Here is a 23,176-nt window from a genome sequence, read left to right as displayed (position 1 = left end):
AGTTTGGTTCATCAGGCTGACCTCCAGGCTTCATGGCTCATCAGGCTGACCTCCAGGCTTCATGGAGGAGATTACTGAGTAGTTTGGTTCATCAGGCTGTCCCCCAGTCTTCGCTTGAAGTTACTGAGGGATGATATTGTTTTGGCAAATTTGAAGATAAGAATTCCAGAGTATAGTACCACTGTATAGGGTGTAGATTTGACTGTGTGAGGCAGTAGGGAGGGTGAAGGTTATCACAGTGTCTTGTGTTATATAGATGGATTTCAGAATTAACCTGGAATAATCCATTGAAGGGTTTAGGTAAACTGTCTGGGAGGTATGAGCATTTGTAGATGAAAGTGCATAATTGGCGTACATTAATATTGTAAATAGACAAGATAGAGTTTCTTAAACAAAGGTGCAGTCTTGCAAATTTATTTTGTATGATGAGTAATTTGTGTAGGTAGGGGGCATATGGCCAGACAATATTACAGTAAATGAAATACATGTAAATGAAGCTCTAGTATAGAGATAGGAAGCAAGCCTGATGAACCAAACCACTCATCTGTCTGATGATACCAACAGGTTTTATCACTTTAATGCAGACAAATTGAATAGGATCTTTCCAGGATAACTTTTCATCATTTGATTTGATTTCAATTAGATCTCAGAGGAATCTAGTGGATTCTGTCTCCTTAATTTTTGGGGTATAATATTTCTTATTCTTACTAGTGAAAACAATAAAAGGTCAATATTTTTTTTACATTTAAAGATGATTTGTTTATCTGGAAACATTTAGAAAATGTATCCATGCTTGAGTTGGCTTCATTAATTAGTGAATCAAAATTGTGTGCTAAAATCAAATTGGTATCATCAGCAAAGATAATGGGAAGTATGGTATAAGACACAGCAGCAAGGTCATTGATATAGATTAGGAATACATAAGGTCCAACAATCGAACCCTGTGCAGGCCAGTCAAGTTCTTCCACACTGATCTTGACAAACCATTTCTGTATGGACCTCACTTTGTGCACGTGGGCATTGTTATGCTGAAACAGGAAAGGGCCTTCCCAAACTGTTGCCACAAAGTTGGAAGCACAGAATCGTCTAGAATGTCATTGTATGCTGTAGTGTTAAGATTTCCCTTTACTGGAACTAAGGGGCCCAAACCATGAAAAACAGCCCCAGACCATTATTCCTCCTCCACCAAACTTTACAGTTTGCATTATGCATTCGGGCAGGTGGCATTCTCCTGGTATCCGCCAACCCCAGATTTGTCCGTTGGACTGCCAGATGGTGAAGCGTGATTCATCACTTCAGAGAACGCATTTCCACTTCTCCAGAGTCCAATGGCGGTGGGTGTAACAGTATTGCTTCCGTCCCTCTCCTCACCCCAGGGAATCTCTGCACACATCAACAACTGCCTCCTACCGCTCCACAAAAGCCGTGGTGGTCCTTGACCACAACTACTGCAAGGTCTCAGAGCAAGTGACGTCACCGATTGAAACTGCATTAGCCGCACCCCGCTAACTAGCTAGCCGGTTACACTGGCAACAATTTAACTGAGCGTTCGTAAATTCGTCAGTTAACGTTATACTGCGCTTTGGAAATCGGAAGTCGATAGCCAGAGTGTATTTACGAACGCAACCTATTGACTTGATTATTCACGTCATTCTCAGCTTAGCTATGTGATATCGTCGTTGGGCGTTCTTAATGGACACTTAATGAAGTCGTAAGATGTCTAGCTAGTAATGTGTAACAAGCTACCAAGAAGTTGCGTAGCAACAGCATCCACTTCCGGTAGACAGGCGAAGCGATAGTACGCTCAACTGAAAGGATACCGTTCAGTTACTATACATTAATTTTAGTATTTATTATACAGTATATTAGTATGGGTATTAGTACACAGCTAAAGTTTGGACTGTAACATTGTAATATATATTCTGACAAGTACCATGATGCTGTTCGCCAGTCTCGCGAGATATGAGTGCCGCTGTCTCGCCCCTGTGTTACAGCTGCGGAAACCCCGTTCGCTCGTTCTTTCCCATCATGGCACCGAAGGCGAAGAAGGAAGGTCTGTGAATCCCTACATTGTTTTTGCGTAAATTCACTTAATATGAAGAGCTACACATGATGTTTATACATGTGTATATGTTCTTTACGATCGTTGAAAGTCACAGACGACTTGTAGTTATTTTATCTGTGTCCAAATGTCGTAAAATGTAGGAAGTGGCCACCGACCATGTTTCCATCCAATGTGGCTCTGCTAGTCAGTTCGCTGAAACATTCGTAGTTATTTCATTCCGCGTATTAATGACCATTTCTCAAATTCATAAGTTTGAGCTTACGTGAGTGATTGCAGTCCGTATGTGGTGTATGTAATTTTTATTCGTCACGTTGTTTAGTTGGGTCTTGACAGCATGGCCTGTAGTAACGCCGCAATCACGTTTTAGTAACCATTCATTTCCAAAGAGCTTTACGTTGGTGTGTTCTGCGTTGTACCTACTTTGAACTTATAGAAGGTATGCATCAAATTGCAAGGAATGCTAGCAGACGTTTTTGTTTGTTTACAGTATTTAATCGCTTTTTGTTAAATTGTAAAAAATGTTAAAAGCTAAATATGAAACAAAATGCCCCCTTATTCCACCAACACAAAACAGCATGGGAGCACATCTGTCAGAACCCTACCCTCTCCAAACCCATGAACACTCACCCGGTATTCATTTCAATTATTAACAAAAAAAAACGAAACAACGACTTTCACATCGATGCTTGAAAATAAATGATGAATTGCTAAGGTGATGACTCTAACATCAGTGCCCGTTACACCCACATTAAGACAACGTTGGGCGTAGGAAAAGGCAAGGTTTGAGAAAGGTACAAGTATTCTGGTAATATATTCGTCTTGACCCGCCAAATAAGAGTTGGTAAATCCTGCCATGTATCACATTGACCCCCCAACCTTTTTGAGAAGTGTACTATAGTTCAGGTGATGTCTTACTTTGAGAAGGAGTTTGCAATCCCAGATATGTCTGCAGGTATTTGGAGTGGACTGGACATGTAAAGGCTAATTGGTTGTTTACTGCAATGCCTTGCTAATTATGTTTGATATATGGATGGGTCAGATGTTCGACAGTGTTCTGATTTTAGGATGTTAAACCAATCTGCTTCAGTTTATAAACCCTCTCTAACGTATCTCCTGTAGCCGTAACCAAGTTGGAACATTCTCTCTCCTGTGTAGCTGTCCCTGCCAAGACTGAGGCCAAGGTGAAGGCCCTGAAGGCCAAGAAGGCTGTTCTGAAAGGAGTCCACAGCCAGAGGAAGAAGAAGATTAGAACCTCCCCAACCTTCCGCCGCCCCAAAACCCTGCGCCTCCGCAGACAACCCAAGTACCCCCGCAAGAGTGCCCCGCGTAGAAACAAGTAAGTCATACAAACTCTAAGAATTGCCAGTAGAATGACGTTGGTACAGTACCGACATGCACAAGCCGAACATCTGTTTTGAAGATTCTTGTATTTTATTACAACCTTCATTGTAAAAATGGCTTTGAATGAGATTTTATGGTTTAGTCCAGATTAGTTTCTCTGCTCTGGGTGCAAATGATGGTAACAGCGATCAAAGTATGATATCCCATGATTCCATCCTTACAAACCACTGATGCACCTTAGAGCAACATATCGGTCTTTTTTTAAAATGGGGTTTGGTGCACGCTGAACGTGATCTCCCCCGTCCTTCTCCCTCCCCAGGTTGGACCACTATGCCATCATTAAGTTCCCTCTGACGACAGAGTCGGCAATGAAGAAGATCGAGGACAACAACACCCTCGTCTTCATCGTAGACGTCAAGGCCAACAAGCATCAGATCAAACACGCCGTCAAGAAGCTCTACGACATCGACGTGGCCAAGGTCAACACGCTCATCAGGTATGACACGACCTCTAATCCTAACTACACGACCTCTAATCCTAACTACACGACCCCGACACCTCTAATACTAACTACTCGACCCCCTACACCTCTAATTCTAACTACTCGACCCCCTACACCTCTAATTCTAACTACACGACCCCGACACCTCTAATCCTAACTACACGACCCCGACACCTCTAATTCTAACTACACGACCCCGACACCTCTAATCCTAACTACACGACCCCGACACCTCTAATCCTGACTACACGACCCCGACACCTCTAATCCTAACTACGCGACACCGACACCTCTAATCCTAACTACGCGACACCTCTAATCCTAACTACGCGACACCTCTAATCCTAACTACGCGACCCCTCTAATCCTAACTACGCGACCCCTCTAATCCTAACTACGCAACCCCTCTAATCCTAACTACGCGACCCCTCTAATCCTAACTACGCGACCCCTCTAATCCTAACTACGCGACCCCTCTAATCCTAACTACGCGACCCCTCTAATCCTAACTACGCGACCCCTCTAATCCTAACTACGCGACCCCTCTAATCCTAACTACGCGACCCCTCTAATCCTAACTACGCGACCCCTCTAATCCTAACTACGCGACCCCTCTAATCCTAACTACGCGACCCCTCTAATCCTAACTACGCGACCCCTCTAATCCTAACTACGCGACCCCTCTAATCCTAACTACGCGACCCCTCTAGTCCTAACTACGCGACCCCTCTAGTCCTAACTACGCGACCCCTCTAGTCCTAACTACGCGGCCCCTCTAGTCCTAACTACGCGGCCCCTCTAGTCCTAACTACGCGGCCCCTCTAGTCCTAACTACGCGGCCCCTCTAGTCCTAACTACGCGGCCCCTCTAGTCCTAACTACGCGGCCCCTCTAGTCCTAACTACGCGGCCCCTCTAGTCCTAACTACGCGGCCCCTCTAGTCCTAACTACGCGGCCCCTCTAGTCCTAACTACGCGGCCCCTCTAGTCCTAACTACGCGACCCCTCTAGTCCTAACTACGCGACCCCTCTAGTCCTAACTACGCGACCCCTCTAGTCCTAACTACGCGACCCCTCTAGTCCTAACTACGCGACCCCTCTAGTCCTAACTACGCGGCCCCTCTAGTCCTAACTACGCGGCACCTCTAGTCCTAACTACGCGGCACCTCTAGTCCTAACTACGCGGCACCTCTAGTCCTAACTACGCGGCACCTCTAGTCCTAACTACGCGGCACCTCTAGTCCTAACTACGCGGCACCTCTAGTCCTAACTACGCGGCACCTCTAGTCCTAACTACGCGGCACCTCTAGTCCTAACTACGCGGCACCTCTAATCCTAACTACGCGGCACCTCTAGTCCTAACTACGCGGCACCTCTAGTCCTAACTACGCGGCACCTCTAGTCCTAACTACGCGACCCCTCTAGTCCTAACTACGCGGCCCCTCTAGTCCTAACTACGCGGCACCTCTAGTCCTAACTACGCGGCACCTCTAGTCCTAACTACGCGGCACCTCTAGTCCTAACTACGCGGCACCTCTAGTCCTAACTACGCGGCACCTCTAGTCCTAACTACGCGGCACCTCTAGTCCTAACTACGCGGCACCTCTAGTCCTAACTACGCGGCACCTCTAGTCCTAACTACGCGGCACCTCTAGTCCTAACTACGCGGCACCTCTAGTCCTAACTACGCGGCACCTCTAGTCCTAACTACGCGGCACCTCTAGTCCTAACTACGCGGCACCTCTAGTCCTAACTACGCGGCACCTCTAGTCCTAACTACGCGGCACCTCTAGTCCTAACTACGCGGCACCTCTAGTCCTAACTACGCGGCACCTCTAGTCCTAACTACGCGGCGCTTTGATCGGGTACATACAATTATAATCCTGACATTATTGAACTGACCCCGATTAGTCCATTACTAGCCTGACGGTACTAACATCTAACTATTAGTCACTGGGTACTATCCTGGCTGCTGGTCTGACCTGGTCACCTATTACATTAGAAGGTCTGGTCTTAGTTAATGGTTACAGTCTTACAGTAGACTGTCTTAATGGTTACAGTCTATTACAGTAGAAGGTCTTAATGGTTACAGTCTATTACAGTAGAAGGTCTTAATGGTTACAGTCTATTACAGTAGAAGGTCTTAATGGTTACAGTCTATTACAGTAGAAGGTCTTAATGGTTACAGTCTATTACAGTAGACGGTCTTAATGGTTACAGTCTATTACAGTAGAAGGTCTTAATGGTTACAGTCTATTACAGTAGACGGGTCTTAATGGTTACAGTCCATTACAGTAGAAGGTCTTAATGGTTACAGTCTATTACAGTAGAAGGTCTTAATGGTTACAGTCTATTACAGTAGAAGGTCTTAATGGTTACAGTCTATTACAGTAGAAGGTCTTAATGGTTACAGTCTATTACAGTAGAAGGTCTTAATGGTTACAGTCTATTACAGTAGACGGTCTTAATGGTTACAGTCTATTACAGTAGAAGGTCTTAATGGTTACAGTCTATTACAGTAGAAGGTCTTAATGGTTACAGTCTATTACAGTAGAAGGTCTTAATGGTTACAGTCTATTACAGTAGAAGGTCTTAATGGTTACAGTCTATTACAGTAGAAGGTCTTAATGGTTACAGTCTATTACAGTAGAAGGTCTTAATGGTTACAGTCTATTACAGTAGAAGGTCTTAATGGTTACAGTCTATTACAGTAGAAGGTCTTAATGGTTACAGTCTATTACAGTAGAAGGTCTTAATGGTTACAGTCTATTACAGTAGAAGGTCTTAATGGTTACAGTCTATTACAGTAGAAGGTCTTAATGGTTACAGTCTATTACAGTAGAAGGTCTTAATGGTTACAGTCTATTACAGTAGAAGGTCTTAATGGTTACAGTCTATTACAGTAGAAGGTCTTAATGGTTACAGTCTATTACAGTAGAAGGTCTTAATGGTTACAGTCTATTACAGTAGAAGGTCTTAATGGTTACAGTCTAATGGTTACAGTCTATTACAGTAGAAGGTCTTAATGGTTACAGTCTATTACAGTAGAAGGTCTTAATGGTTACAGTCTATTACAGTAGAAGGTCTTAATGGTTACAGTCTATTACAGTAGAAGGTCTTAATGGTTACAGTCTATTACAGTAGAAGGTCTTAATGGTTACAGTCTATTACAGTAGAAGGTCTTAATGGTTACAGTCTATTACAGTAGAAGGTCTTAATGGTTACAGTCTATTACAGTAGAAGGTCTTAATGGTTACAGTCTATTACAGTAGACGGTCTTAATGGTTACAGTCTATTACAGTAGAAGGTCTTAATGGTTACAGTCTATTACAGTAGACGGTCTTAATGGTTACAGTCTATTACAGTAGACGGTCTTAATGGTTACAGTCTATTACAGTAGACGGTCTTAATGGTTACAGTCTATTACAGTAGACGGTCTTAATGGTTACAGTCTATTACAGTAGAAGGTCTTAATGGTTACAGTCTATTACAGTAGAAGGTCTTAATGGTTACAGTCTATTACAGTAGAAGGTCTTAATGGTTACAGTCTATTACAGTAGAAGGTCTTAATGGTTACAGTCTATTACAGTAGAAGGTCTTAATGGTTACAGTCTATTACAGTAGAAGGTCTTAATGGTTACAGTCTATTACAGTAGGAGGTCTTAATGGTTACAGTCTATTACAGTAGGAGGTCTTAATGGTTACAGTCTATTACAGTAGGAGGTCTTAATGGTTACAGTCTATTACAGTAGGAGGTCTTAATGGTTACAGTCTATTACAGTAGGAGGTCTTAATGGTTACAGTCTATTACAGTAGGAGGTCTTAATGGTTACAGTCTATTACAGTAGAAGGTCTTAATGGTTACAGTCTATTACAGTAGAAGGTCTTAATGGTTACAGTCTATTACAGTAGAAGGTCTTAATGGTTACAGTCTATTACAGTAGAAGGTCTTAATGGTTACAGTCTATTACAGTAGAAGGTCTTAATGGTTACAGTCTATTACAGTAGAAGGTCTTAATGGTTACAGTCTATTACAGTAGAAGGTCTTAATGGTTACAGTCTATTACAGTAGGAGGTCTTAATGGTTACAGTCTATTACAGTAGGAGGTCTTAATGGTTACAGTCTATTACAGTAGAAGGTCTTAATGGTTACAGTCTATTACAGTAGAAGGTCTTAATGGTTACAGTCTATTACAGTAGAAGGTCTTAATGGTTACAGTCTATTACAGTAGAAGGTCTTAATGGTTACAGTCTATTACAGTGTTTTCCCCACTGACTCCTGCTGGAACACATGAGGTCATAATAATATCTTTGTCTCTTTGTCCCTCTGATCTACCTCTCCTCCACTCTCTCCCCCTCCACTCCCCTCCACCCCCTCTCATCCACTCTCTTCTCCCTCCCTCCCCCCCTCCCTCTCCTCCACTCCCCCCTCCCTCTTCTCTCCCTCTCCGCCTCTCCCTCTCCTCCACTCTCTCCCCCACCTCTCCTCCACTCTCTCCCCCAGGCCTGACGGTGAGAAGAAGGCATACGTGCGCCTGGCTCCAGATTACGATGCGTTGGATGTCGCCAACAAGGTGAGCTCTAGAGTGTAGCACCATTGTGACAGAAACGTCTCTGCATCGCAATAGTCTACAACACTCCTCTCATGAGGACTGGCGCATGTTCACTGTCAGCCAATAGCGTAGGAGATGAGGTTGGGGTGTCCAATCGGACTGCAGTAGAGGCTCTGGGCAGATGATGCATGATATAATTTCTGATGAATAATGACAGACTCAAAGGAACCACTGATGCCAGAGACCACCTGCTCTGTGGCGCTTTATAAACGCCCCAATGACGACCTTATAACAGTCCTACGGTGCCTGTCTAAAACCTGTCATGTCTTGTGTTTCAGATTGGCATCATCTAAATGGCTGCCGGGGAGATGTACAGAGGAATAAATGTTTATAAAAACGCTACGGTCTCGTCTGTTATTGGTTGGTTCTCACTGACAGTCACACCCACACTCAGAGTTACTCCTCCTCACCAAACATGGGTTATTTTGTTTAGAGGTTAATGTGGAAAGAAAGGGAGGTTTGATGTACTCTGGTATTTAAATGTCACGTGACGCCACTATTTAAATACCTTTTATTTAACTGTCGGTTAAGAACAAATTCTTATTTACAATGACGGCCAAACCCGGACGACGCTGGGCCAATTGTGAGTCGCCCTATGGGACTCTCAATCACAGCCGGATTCGAACCAGGGACTGTAGTGATGCCTCTTGCACTGAGATGCAGTGCCTTAGACCTCGGGGCCCCAATGATGCTGCTGTTAATCATGCCTCTTCACCTGGACTGCTTTTCCCACAGTCTTGATGGTGTTCCCACATATGCTGAGCACTTGTTTGCTGCTTTACCTTCACCCTGCGGTCTAACACCTGCCATAATATGGACTTGGGTCTTTTACCAAGTAGGGCTATCTTTATACCACGCACGCCTACCTTGTCACAACACATCTGATTGGCTCAAATGCATTAAGAAGGAAAGAAATTCCACAAATTAACGTTTAACAGGGCACACCTGCTAATTGAAATGCATTCTTGGTTACTACCTCATGAAGCTGGTTGAAAGAATGCCAAGATAAATGGTGGGTTCATAGATCATGTAGCTGTTTGTGTAACAACTGATGGCGTTATGATATAAGGTAGGGGTGGTAGACAAGACAGCTCATATTATGGCAAGAACAGCTCAAATAAGCAAAGAGAAACAACAGTCCATTACTTTGTAAGACGTGACAGGTCAGTCAATGTGGAACATTTCAAGAACTTTGAGGTTCTTCAAGTGCAATCGCAAAAAACCTTTCAAGCGCTGTGATGAAGCTGGCTCATGAGGACCCACAGTTACCTCTTACAAGGTAGGGGTGGTATACAGAAGATGCCTCTGCTGCAGAAAAATGCATTAGTTAACTGCACCTCAAATTCCAGCCCAAATAAATGCTTCAGTAGTGTTCAAGTAACAGACAAATCTTAACGTCAACTGTTCAGAGGAGACTAAATAAGTCTTTCGTGGTCAAATTGCATGAAAGACACGGATTACTATAAGGTCACCAATAAGACTTCCTTTGGCCAAGAAACACGAACAATGGACATTACTGGTGGAAATCTGTCTGGTCTGATGAGTCTATATGCTATTATTGGTTCCAACTTGTCTTTGTGAACAGATGATCTCCATGTTCCCACCGTGAAGCATGGAGGAGGAGGTGTTATGGTGTGGGGGTGCTTTACCCACAAACAGCATTCTGCAGCAATACGCCATCCCATCTGGTTTCAGTGAAGTGGTTTTTATTAACAGGACAGTGATCCAACACACCTCCAGGCTGTCAGGGCTATTTGACCAAGAAGGGGAGTGATGAGGTGCTGCGTCAGATCCTTTATTTAACTAAGCATGTCGGTTAAAAACAAATTCTTATTTACAATGACGGCCTCCTGCGGGGACGGGGGTTTAAAAATAAGTATAGGACCAAACGTGTCACGAGGACACTGCACCACTACATAAAGAGAGACTTAAGACAACAACACTGATGGCCAAATGATAAAGAACATCTAGCCACTCGAGAGTACCCTTACCTGCCGATCTATAAATTATGTCTCCGTAATCTAGCATGGGTAGGATGGTCATCTGAATCAGGGTTAGTTTGGCACCTGCGGTAGAAGGGGAGCGATTACGGTGGAGGAAACAGTCTTGATTTAGCCTGCAACTTTGAGATGAGCTGGCCTCCACAATCACCCGACCTCAACCCAATTGAGGTGGTTTGGGATGAGTTATATCGCAGAGTGAAGGAAAAGCAGCCAACAAGTGTTCAGCATACACTGGAACTCCTTCAAGACAATTGAAACAGCAATCCAGGTGAAGCTGGTTTAGAGAATGCCAAGAGTGTGCAAAGATTGTAAAATATATTTTTTGCTTACATCATATCATGTGTTATGTCATTGTTTTGTCTTCACTTTTTTACAATGTAGAACATAGTTAAACTTTTGACTGGTACTGTATGTGTATATTATATATGGTGTTTATACTGTTGTATTTAAGTCTATTTGATACATGGTGTTGATCCTATATAATGTTGTATTTAAGTTTATATGATATATAGTGTTGATCCTGTTGTTCAGGAAGTAATTAAAGAGGCCTGGGGGTCAGTCTGTCCCAATCCTGTTGTTCAGGAAGTAATTAAAGAGGCCTGGGGGTCAGTCTGTCCCAAACCTGTTGTTCAGGAAGTAATTAAAGAGGCCTGCGGGTCAGTCTGTCCCAAACCTGTTGTTCAGGAAGTAATTAAAGAGGCCTGGGAGTCACTCTGTCCCAAACCTGTTGTTCAGGAAGTAATTAAAGAGGCCTGGGGGTCAGTCTGTCCCAAACCTGTTGTTCAGGAATTAATTTAAAGGGGCCTGGGGGTCAGTCTGTCCCAAACCTGTTGTTCAGGAAGTAATTAAAGAGGCCTGGGAGTCACTCTGTCCCAAACCTGTTGTTCAGGAAGTAATTAAAGAGGCCTGGGGGTCAGTCTGTCCCAAACCTGTTGTTCAGGAAGTAATTAATTTATTAAGGGCCCTGGGGGTCAGTCTGTCCCAAACCTGTTGTTCAGGAAGTAATTAAGGAGGCCTGGGAGTCAGTCTGTCCCAAACCTGTTGTTCAGGAAGTAATTAAGTTAAGAGGCCTGGGGGTCAGTCGCTATCTGCTCTCCTGCCAACTTCTTATGGAATTGTCAAGCCAAACATGAAACTGAGTAATAAGGCACAAACAGACTGACACTCAGGCTATAAAGGGATGATATCACTAACAGACAGGCACTCAGGAAGAGGTGACAGACTGCAGTGTCGTCATGGAGAGGCTGTGAGACACGATGACTTCTAGAAACCTACTGTTGTCATGGAGAGGCTGTGAGACACGATGACTTCTAGAAACCTACTGTTGTCATGGAGAGGCTGTGAGACATGATGACTTCTAGAAACCTACTGTTGTCATGGAGAGGCTGTGAGACACGATGACTTCTAGAAACCTACTGTTGTCATGGAGAGGCTGTGAGACACGATGACTTTAGAGACCTACTGTTGTCATGGAGAGGCTGTGAGACACGATGACTTCTAGAAACCTACTGTTGTCATGGAGAGGCTGTGAGACATAATGATGACTTCTAGAAACCTACTGTTGTCACGGAGAGGCTGTGAGACATAATGGCTTCTAGAAACCTACTGTTGTCATGGAGAGGCTGTGAGACATAATGATGACTTCTAGAAACCTACTGTTGTCATGGAGAGGCTGTGAGACATAATGGCTTCTAGAAACCTACTGTTGTCATGGAGAGGCTGTGAGACATAATGGCTTCTAGAAACCTACTGTTGTCATGGAGAGGCTGTGAGACATAATGACTTCTAGGAACCTATTCTGTTGTCATGGAGAGGCTGTGAGGACACAGATGACTTATAGAAACCTACTGGTAGATAATAATAATAAAAGAAGACAACCTGAACGTCAGGATGGAAAAAGAGGCCCAGACAACCTGACAAATGGAATAGAAAAGACAGCAACTTAACATTAGAATAGAACATAGAATGGAATTGTCTATACAACCTGAACGTCAGGATGGAATAGAAGAGGCCCAGACAACCTGAACGTCAGGATGGAATAGAAGAGGCCTCATCAGGTTTCTTTCTTTGTGCTATCCAGGAAATGGAATGTCTTTCTAGAGTAGTCCATGTGTGTACAATGCTAAACTTCGCAGTCTAGGTTAGCAACCAGGTTTCAGGATGGAATAGAAGAGGCCCAGGTCAGGATGGAATATTTGAGATGACAACCTGAACGTCAGGATGGAATAGAAGACAACCTGAACTCAGGATGGAATGAAGAGGCCCAGACAACCTTACTAGACAAACCAGACAACCTGAACGTCAGGATGGAATAGAAGAGGCCCAGACAACCTGAACATCAGGTGGAATAGAAGAGGCCCAAACAATTCCATAGTCTAGGGTATCCAGGATGGAATGTGAAGAGGCCATAGACAACCATGAACGTCAGGTGGAATAGAAGAGGCCATAGACAACCTGAACGTCAGGTGTGGAATATTCCAAGTCTAGGCCCAGACAACCTGAACGTCAGGATGGAATAGAAGTCCAACCTGAGGAAGGATGGAATAGAAGAGGCCCAGACAACTATTCCAGGATGGAATAGAAGAGGCCCAGACAACCTGAACGTCAGGATGGAATAGAAGGATGAATGAATGAGAAACAAAGGAACTGCAGCTGATTCTGAGCTCACTGAGTATCGCTGAGAACTGTCAGAGGACTCAGAGGGATTTATAAGCCTATTATTAGTAATAATATTATAAATATAAACAATCATAAAAACCCTACAAATAACAAAAAACAGCAACTTAACATTAGAGAACATAGAATTTGTCTATATTTTCTTTAGTGTCTCAACTAACCACGAACCAGTTCCTGGCCCTTTCAGTGCCTCATCAGGTTTCTTTCTTTGTGCTATAGTAACCAGGGAAATATTTGTAGATGTCTTTCCTGTCCAATGCGCTACAGGATGTTTACTAAGACTAAACTTCGTCAAATAACTTCCATAGTCTAGGTTAGTCCATGTGTGTAAGGTGTGGTAAACTATTCCATAGTCTAGGGTAGTCCATGTGTGTAAGGTGTGGTAAACTATTCCATAGTCTAGGTTAGTCCATGTGTGTAAGGTGTGGTAAACTATTCCATAGTCTAGGTTAGTCCATGTGTGTAAGGTGTGGTAAACTATTCCATAGTCTAGAGTAGTCCATGTGTGTAAGGTGTGGTAAACTATTCCATAGTCTAGGGTAGTCCATGTGTGTAAGGTGTGGTAAACTATTCCATAGTCTAGGGTAGTCCATGTGTGTAAGGTGTGGTAAACTATTCCATAGTCTAGGTTAGTCCATGTGTGTAAGGTGTGGTAAACTATTCCATAGTCTAGGGTAGTCCATGTGTGTAAGGTGTGGTAAACTATTCCATAGTCTAGGGTAGTCCATGTGTGTAAGGTGTGGTAAACTATTCCATAGTCTATTCCATAGTCTAGGTTAGTCCATGTGTGTAAGGTGTGGTAAACTATTCCATAGTCTAGGGTAGTCCATGTGTGTAAGGTGTGGTAAACTATTCCATAGTCTAGGGTAGTCCATGTGTGTAAGGTGTGGTAAACTATTCCATAGTCTAGGGTAGTCCATGTGTGTAAGGTGTGGTAAACTATTCCATAGTCTAGGGTAGTCCATGTGTGTAAGGTGTGGTAAACTATTCCATAGTCTAGAGTAGTCCATGTGTGTAAGGTGTGGTAAACTATTCCATAGTCTAGGTTAGTCCATGTGTGTAAGGTGTGGTAAACTATTCCATAGTCTAGAGTAGTCCATGTGTGTAAGGTGTGGTAAACTATTCCATAGTCTAGGGTAGTCCATGTGTGTAAGGTGTGGTAAACTATTCCATAGTCTAGGTTAGTCCATGTGTGTAAGGTGTGGTAAACTATTCCATAGTCTAGGGTAGTCCATGTGTGTAAGGTGTGGTAAACTATTCCATAGTCTAGGGTAGTCCATGTGTGTAAGGTGTGGTAAACTATTCCATAGTCTAGGTTAGTCCATGTGTGTAAGGTGTGGTAAACTATTCCATAGTCTAGAGTAGTCCATGTGTGTAAGGTGTGGTAAACTATTCCATAGTCTAGAGTAGTCCATGTGTGTAAGGTGTGGTAAACTATTCCATAGTCTAGAGTAGTCCATGTGTGTAAGGTGTGGTAAACTATTCCATAGTCTAGGTTAGTCCATGTGTGTAAGGTGTGGTAAACTATTCCATAGTCTAGGGTAGTCCATGTGTGTAAGGTGTGGTAAACTATTCCATAGTCTAGGTTAGTCCATGTGTGTAAGGTGTGGTAAACTATTCCATAGTCTAGAGTAGTCCATGTGTGTAAGGTGTGGTAAACTATTCCATAGTCTAGGTTAGTCCATGTGTGTAAGGTGTGGTAAACTATTCCATAGTCTAGGGTAGTCCATGTGTGTAAGGTGTGGTAAACTATTCCATAGTCTAGGGTAGTCCATGTGTGTAAAGTGTGGTAAACTATCACACCACACCGTACACACATGAAAAGCCCTTGGGAAACCAGTCACTGCATTCAATACCTTAACCGTGTTGTGACACGGGGTGGTACTGACCCAGTACTATAGGGGTGGTACTGACCCAGTACTATAGGGGTGGTACTGACCCAGTACTATAGGGGTGGTACTGACCCAGTACTATAGGGGTGGTACTGACCCAGTACTATAGGGGTGGTACTGACCCAGTACTATAGGGGTGGTACTGACCCAGTACTATAGGGGTGGTACTGACCCAGTACTATAGGGGTAGTACTGACCCAGTAATATAGGGGTAGTACTGACCCAGGACTATAGGGGTAGTACTGACCCAGTACTATAGGGGTGGTACTGACCCAGTACTATAGGGGTGGTACTGACCCAGTACTATAGGGGTGGTACTGACCCAGTACTATAGGGGTGGTACTGACCCAGTACTATAGGGGTGGTACTGACCCAGTACTATAGGGGTGGTACTGACCCAGTACTATAGGGGCAGTACTGACCCAGTACTATAGGGGTAGTACTGACCCAGTACTATAGGGGTAGTACTGACCCAGTACTATAGGGGTAGTACTGACCCAGTACTATAGGGAGTATTATAGGGGTAGTACTGACCCAGTACTAGAGGGGTAGTACTGACCCAGTACTATAGGGGTAGTACTGGCCCAGTACTATAGGGGTAGTACTGGCCCAGTACTATAGGGGTAGTACTGACCCAGTACTATAGGGGTAGTACTGACCCAGTATTATAGGGGTGGTACTGACCCAGTATTATAGGGGTAGTACTGACCCAGTACTATAGGGGTAGTACTGGCCCAGTACTATAGGGGTAGTACTGACCCAGTTCTATAGGGGTAGTACTGACCCAGTACTATAGGGAGTATTATAGGGGTAGTACTGACCCAGTACTATAGGGGTAGTACTGACCCAGTACTATAGGGGTAGTACTGACCCAGTACTATAGGGGTATTACTGACCCAGTATTATAGGGGTGGTACTGACCCAGTACTATAGGGGTAGTACTGGCCCAGTACTATAGGGGTAGTACTGACCCAGTACTATAGGGGTAGTACTGGCCCAGTACTATAGGGGTAGTACTGACCCAGTATTATAGGGGTAGTACTGACCCAGTACTATAGGGGTAGTACTGCCCCAGTATTATAGGGGTGGTACTGACCCAGTACTATAGGGGTAGTACTGACCCAGTATTACAGGGGTGGTGCTGACCCAGTATTACAGGGGTGGTGCTGACCCAGTATTACAGGGGTGGTGCTGACCCAGTATTACAGGGGTGGTGCTGACCCAGTAATATAGGGGTAGTACTGGCCCAGTACTATAGGGGTAGTACTGACCCAGTACTATAGGGGTAGTACTGACCCAGTATTATAGGGGTGGTACTGACCCAGTATTATAGGGGTAGTACTGACCCAGTACTATAGGGAGTATTATAGGGGTAGTACTGACCCTGTACTATAGGGGTAGTACTGACCCAGTACTATAGGGTAGTACTGAACCAGTACTATAGGGGTATTACTGACCCAGTATTATAGGGGTGGTACTGACCCAGTACTATAGGGGTGGTACTGACCCAGTATTATAGGGGTGGTACTGACCCAGTACTATAGGGGTGGTACTGACCCAGTACTATAGGGGTGGTACTGACCCAGTACTATAGGGGTGGTACTGACCCAGTATTATAGGGGTAGTACTGACCCAGTACTATAGGGAGTATTATAGGGTAGTACTGACCCTGTACTATAGGGGTAGTACTGACCCAGTACTATAGGGGTAGTACTGAACCAGTACTATAGGGGTATTACTGACCCAGTATTATAGGGGTGGTACTGACCCAGTACTATAGGGGTGGTACTGACCCAGTAATATAGGGGTAGTACTATAGGGTGGTACTGACCCAGTAATATAGGGGTAGTACTATAGGGGTAGTACTGACCCAGTACTATAGGGGTGGTGCTGACCCAGTATTACAGGGGTGGTGCTGAACCAGTAATATAGGGGTAGTACTATAGGGGTGGTACTGACCCAGTAATATAGGGGTAGTACTATAGGGGTGGTACTGACCCAGTAATATAGGGGTAGTACTATAGGGGTGGTACTGACCCAGTAATATAGGGGTAGTACTATAGGGGTGGTGCTGACCCAGTACTATAGGGGTAGTACTATAGGGGTGGTGCTGACCCAGTACTATAGGGGTAGTACTATAGGGGTGTTATTACATACAGCCGGGAATAACTCAAATCAAATGTATTTATATAGCCCTTCGTACATCAGCTGATATCTCAAAGTGCTGTACAGAAACCCAGCCTAAAACCCCAAACAGCAAGCAATGCAGGTGTAGAAGCACGGTGGCAAGGAAAAACTCCCTAGAAAGGCCAAAACCTAGGAAGAAACCTAGAGAGGAACAAGGCTATGAGGGGTGGCCAGTCCTCTTCTGGCTGTGCCGGGTGGAGATTATAACAGAACATGGCCAAGATGTTCAAATGTTCATAAATGACCAGCATGGTCAAATAATAATAATCACAGGCAGAACAGTTGAAACTGGAGCAGCAGCACGGCCAGGTGTACTGGGGACAGTAAAGGAGTCATCATGCCAGGTAGTCCTGCTAACCATGTGACCAATAACATCTGCTAACCGTGTGTATGTGACCAATAACATCTGCTAACCATGTGTATGTGACCAATAACATCTGCTAACCATGTGTATGTGACCAATAACATCTGCTAACCATGTGTATGTGACCAATAACATCTGCTAACCATGTGACCAATAACATCTGCTAACCGTGTGTATGTGACCAATAACATCTGCTAACCATGTGTATGTGACCAATAACATCTGCTGACCAGGTGTATGTGACCAATAACATCTGCTGACCAGGTGTACGTGACCAATAACATCTGCTAACCATGTGACCAATAACATCTGCTAACCGTGTGTATGTGACCAATAACATCTGCTAACCATGTGTATGTGACCAATAACATCTGCTAACCATGTGTATGTGACCAATAACATCTGCTAACCATGTGTATGTGACCAATAACATCTGCTAACCATGTGTATGTGACCAATAACATTTGACCTGATTTCTATGTCTTCAACACTCATTATTACACATCCTGGTCCCATCCATGTCATCAGAACCCATTATTACACATCCTGGACCCGTCCATGTCATCAGAACCCATTATTACACATCCTGGTCCCGTCCATGTCATCAGAACCCATTATTACACATCCTGGTCCCATCCATGTCATCAGAACCCATTATTACACATCCTGGTCCCGTCCATGTCATCAGAACCCATTATTACACATCCTGGTCCCGTCCATGTCATCAGAACCCATTATTACACATCCTGGACCCGTCCATGTCATCAGAACCCATTATTACACATCCTGGACCCGTCCATGTCATCAGAACCCATTATTACACATCCTGAACCCGTCCATGTCATCAGAACCCATTATTACACATCCTGGACCCGTCCATGTCATCAGAACCCATTATTACACATCCTGGACCCGTACATTATTGTGTGTATTTGTCATTGTTTGTGTGTGTGTCATTGCGTGTGTGTGTGTATCATAGTGTGTGTGTGTGTCATAGCGTGTGTGTGTGTGTCCTAGTGTGTATGTGTCATAGAGGGTAAGTGTGTGTCATAGCGTGTGTGTGTCCTAGTGTGTGTGTGTCATAGCGTGTGTGTGTGTGTGTCATAGCGTGTGTGTGTGTGTGTGTCATAGTGTGTGTTTGTGTGTGTCATACCGTGTGTTTGTCGTGTGTGTGTGCTATTCATTGTGTGTGTGTCGTAGTGTGTGTGTGTGTGTGTGTGTCAGCGTATTCAGAGCATGAAGTCTGTCCTCATCATGGAACCAGTGGTGCGTTATGGGAACTATGGCTTGACAGTCCTTTCACTCCGGTGTGTGTCTGTCTGTGTGTGTATGTGTCATGGTATCTGTATGTGTGTGTATATGTGTGTCATGGTGTCTGTGTGTGTATGTGTCATGGTATCTGTATGTGTGTGTATATGTGTGTCATGGTGTCTGTGTGTGTATGTGTCATGGTATCTGTATGTGTGTGTATATGTCATGGTATCTGTATGTGTGTGTATATGTCATGGTATCTGTATGTGTGTGTATATGTGTGTCATGGTGTCTGTGTGTGTATGTGTCATGGTATCTGTATGTGTGTGTATATGTGTGTCATGGTGTCTGTGTGTGTATGTGTCATGGTATCTGTATGTGTGTGTATATGTCATGGTATCTGTATGTGTGTGTATATGTCATGGTATCTGTATGTGTGTGTATATGTGTGTCATGGTGTCTGTGTGTGTATGTGTCATGGTATCTGTATGTGTGTGTATATGTCATGGTATCTGTATGTGTGTGTATATGTCATGGTATCTGTATGTGTGTGTATATGTGTGTCATGGTGTCTGTGTGTGTATGTGTCATGGTATCTGTATGTGTGTGTATATGTCATGGTATCTGTATGTGTGTGTATATGTGTGTCATGGTGTCTGTGTGTGTATGTGTCATGGTATCTGTATGTGTGTGTATATGTCATGGTATCTGTATGTGTGTGTATATGTGTGTCATGGTGTCTGTATGTGTGTGTATATGTGTGTCATGGTGTCTATATGTGTGTGTATATGTGTGTCATGGTGTCTGTATGTGTGTGTATATGTGTGTCATGGTGTCTGTATGTGTGTATGTGTCATGGTGTCTGTGTGTGTATGTGTCATGGTGTCTGTGTGTGTATGTGTCATGGTGTCTGTGTGTGTATGTGTCATGGTGTCTGTATGTGTGTATGTGTCATGGTGTCTGTGTGTGTATGTGTCATGGTATCTGTATGTGTGTGTATATGTCATGGTATCTGTATGTGTGTGTATATGTGTGTCATGGTGTCTGTGTGTGTATGTGTCATGGTATCTGTATGTGTGTGTATATGTGTGTCATGGTGTCTGTGTGTGTATGTGTCATGGTATCTGTATGTGTGTGTATATGTCATGGTATCTGTATGTGTGTGTATATGTCATGGTATCTGTATGTGTGTGTATATGTGTGTCATGGTGTCTGTGTGTGTATGTGTCATGGTATCTGTATGTGTGTGTATATGTGTGTCATGGTGTCTGTGTGTGTATGTGTCATGGTATCTGTATGTGTGTGTATATGTCATGGTATCTGTATGTGTGTGTATATGTCATGGTATCTGTATGTGTGTGTATATGTGTGTCATGGTGTCTGTGTGTGTATGTGTCATGGTATCTGTATGTGTGTGTATATGTCATGGTATCTGTATGTGTGTGTATATGTCATGGTATCTGTATGTGTGTGTATATGTGTGTCATGGTGTCTGTGTGTGTATGTGTCATGGTATCTGTATGTGTGTGTATATGTCATGGTATCTGTATGTGTGTGTATATGTGTGTCATGGTGTCTGTGTGTGTATGTGTCATGGTATCTGTATGTGTGTGTATATGTCATGGTATCTGTATGTGTGTGTATATGTGTGTCATGGTGTCTGTATGTGTGTGTATATGTGTGTCATGGTGTCTATATGTGTGTGTATATGTGTGTCATGGTGTCTGTATGTGTGTGTATATGTGTGTCATGGTGTCTGTATGTGTGTATGTGTCATGGTGTCTGTGTGTGTATGTGTCATGGTGTCTGTGTGTGTATGTGTCATGGTGTCTGTGTGTGTATGTGTCATGGTGTCTGTATGTGTGTATGTGTCATGGTGTCTGTGTGTGTATGTGTCATGGTATCTGTATGTGTGTGTATATGTCATGGTATCTGTATGTGTGTGTATATGTGTGTCATGGTGTCTGTATGTGTGTGTATATGTGTGTCATGGTGTCTATATGTGTGTGTATATGTGTGTCATGGTGTCTGTATGTGTGTGTGTATGTGTGTCATGGTGTCTGTATGTGTGTATGTGTCATGGTGTCTGTGTGTGTATGTGTCATGGTGTCTGTGTGTGTATGTGTCATGGTGTCTGTGTGTGTATGTGTCATGGTGTCTGTATGTGTGTGTGTCATGGTGTCTGTATGTGTGTGTGTCATGGTGTCTGTATGTGTGTGTGTCATGGTGTCTGTATGTGTGTGTATATGTGTGTCATGGTGTCTGTATGTGTGTATGTGTCATGGTGTCTGTATGTGTGTGTATATGTGTGTCATGGTGTCTGTGTGTGTGTGTATATGTGTGTCATGGTGTCTGTGTGTGTGTGTATGTGTGTCATGGTGTCTGTATGTGTGTATGTGTCATGGTGTCTGTATGTGTGTATGTGTCATGGTGTCTGTATGTGTGTGTATATGTGTGTCATGGTGTCTGTGTGTGTATATGTGTGTCATGGTGTCTGTATGTGTGTGTGTGTCATGGTGTCTGTATGTGTGTGTCATGGTGTCTGTATGTGTGTGTATATGTGTGTCATGGTGTATTGTGGTCCTTCTGTAGCTCAGTTGGTAGAGCATGGCGCTTGTAACGCCAGGGTAGTGGGTTCGATCCCGGGACCACCCATACGTAGAATGTATGCACACATGACTGTAAGTCGCTTTGGATAAAAGCGTCTGCTAAATGGCATATATATATATTATTATTATTATATATTATATATTATATATATTATTATTATTATATTATCATGGTGTCTGTATGTGTGTATGTGTCATGGTGTCTGTGTGTGTATGTGTCATGGTGTCTGTGTGTGTATGTGTCATGGTGTCTGTGTGTGTATGTGTCATGGTGTCTGTATGTGTGTATGTGTCATGGTGTCTGTATGTGTGTATATGTGTGTCATGGTGTCTGTATGAGTGTGAATTCCAACCCTCCAGTGATCAGGGACCTACTTTCCTCTGCCAGCTGAGCACACTGCATCAGCCGCTGGGCTGAGATTTGCCTCACACCTCGTTAGATACTGAGGCCGAGCTCCCTGCCATCCAGGACCTCATTAGATACTGAAGCCGAGCTCCCTGCCATCCAGGACCTCATTAGATACTGAAGCCGAGCTCCCTGCCATCCAGGACCTCATTAGATACTGAAGCCGAGCTCCCTGCCATCCAGGACCTCGTTAGATACTGAGGCCGAGCTCCCTGCCATCCAGGACCTCGTTAGATACTGAGGCCGAGCTCCCTGCCATCCAGGACCTCGTTAGATACTGAAGCCGAGCTCCCTGCCATCCAGGACCTCGTTAGATACTGAAGCCGAGCTCCCTGCCATCCAGGACCTCGTTAGATACTGAGGCCGAGCTCCCTGCCATCCAGGACCTCGTTAGATACTGAGGCCGAGCTCCCTGCCATCCAGGACCTCGTTAGATACTGAAGCCGAGCTCCCTGCCATCCAGGACCTCGTTAGATACTGAAGCCGAGCTCCCTGCCATCCAGGACCTCGTTAGATACTGAAGCCGAGCTCCCTGCCATCCAGGACCTCGTTAGATACTGAAGCCGAGCTCCCTGCCATCCAGGACCTCGTTAGATACTGAGGCCGAGCTCCCTGCCATCCAGGACCTCGTTAGATACTGAAGCCGAGCTCCCTGCCATCCAGGACCTCGTTAGATACTGAAGCCGAGCTCCCTGCCATCCAGGACCTCGTTAGATACTGAAGCCGAGCTCCCTGCCATCCAGGACCTCGTTAGATACTGAGGCCGAGCTCCCTGCCATCCAGGACCTCGTTAGATACTGAAGCCGAGCTCCCTGCCATCCAGGACCTCGTTAGATACTGAAGCCGAGCTCCCTGCCATCCAGGACCTCGTTAGATACTGAAGCCGAGCTCCCTGCCATCCAGGACCTCGTTAGATACTGAAGCCGAGCTCCCTGCCATCCAGGACCTCGTTAGATACTGAAGCCGAGCTCCCTGCCATCCAGGACCTCGTTAGATACTGAAGCCGAGCTCCCTGCCATCCAGGACCTCGTTAGATACTGAAGCCGAGCTCCCTGCCATCCAGGACCTCGTTAGATACTGAAGCCGAGCTCCCTGCCATCCAGGACCTCGTTAGATACTGAAGCCGAGCTCCCTGCCATCCAGGACCTCGTTAGATACTGAGGCCGAGCTCCCTGCCATCCAGGACCTCGTTAGATACTGAAGCCGAGCTCCCTGCCATCCAGGACCTCGTTAGATACTGAAGCCGAGCTCCCTGCCATCCAGGACCTC

The 23,176-nt window shown here is 44.4% G+C and overlaps 1 protein-coding gene, 1 long non-coding RNA gene and 1 other non-coding gene across 3 annotated transcripts; all 3 read left to right on the top strand.

The window, feature by feature from the left end:
• The first annotated feature begins 1,896 nt into the window (after positions 1 to 1,896).
• Positions 1,897 to 8,861, top strand: LOC118383305 (60S ribosomal protein L23a-like). The gene is made up of 5 exons (XM_052516035.1): positions 1,897 to 2,053; positions 3,221 to 3,401; positions 3,726 to 3,902; positions 8,411 to 8,480; positions 8,798 to 8,861. Exons 1-5 carry the CDS (start codon positions 1,963 to 1,965, stop codon positions 8,810 to 8,812), a joined length of 534 nt encoding a protein of 177 aa, XP_052371995.1. The 5' UTR covers positions 1,897 to 1,962; the 3' UTR covers positions 8,813 to 8,861.
• On the top strand, positions 6,310 to 8,250 carry LOC127928734 (uncharacterized). The gene is made up of 3 exons (XR_008132035.1): positions 6,310 to 6,879; positions 7,214 to 7,725; positions 7,950 to 8,250. It is a non-coding gene; the product is annotated as an uncharacterized LOC127928734 (long non-coding RNA).
• Positions 8,635 to 8,699, top strand: LOC118383307 (small nucleolar RNA SNORD42). Its single transcript, XR_004825536.1, has one exon. It is a non-coding gene; the product is annotated as a small nucleolar RNA SNORD42 (small nucleolar RNA).
• Positions 8,862 to 23,176: the final 14,315 nt, after the last annotated feature.

Source organism: Oncorhynchus keta, unplaced genomic scaffold, assembly GCF_023373465.1.
Source record: "Oncorhynchus keta strain PuntledgeMale-10-30-2019 unplaced genomic scaffold, Oket_V2 Un_scaffold_3664_pilon_pilon, whole genome shotgun sequence".
In the NCBI taxonomy this organism is placed as follows: domain Eukaryota; kingdom Metazoa; phylum Chordata; class Actinopteri; order Salmoniformes; family Salmonidae; genus Oncorhynchus; species Oncorhynchus keta.
This window is presented reverse-complemented; position numbering and strand designations above follow the sequence as displayed.

What these genes read in the sequence shown, in the direction of transcription:
- LOC118383305 (XM_052516035.1), top strand. Translation starts at nt 1,963, where the DNA reads ATGAGTGCCGCTGTCTCGCCCCTGTGTTACAGCTGCGGAAACCCCGTT. An exon ending in ACCGAAGGCGAAGAAGGAAG is followed by an intron (nt 2,054 to 3,220) that starts GTCTGTGAATCC and finishes TCTCCTGTGTAG; the next exon opens with CTGTCCCTGCCAAGACTGAG. An exon ending in AGTGCCCCGCGTAGAAACAA is followed by an intron (nt 3,402 to 3,725) that starts GTAAGTCATACA and finishes CTCCCTCCCCAG; the next exon opens with GTTGGACCACTATGCCATCA.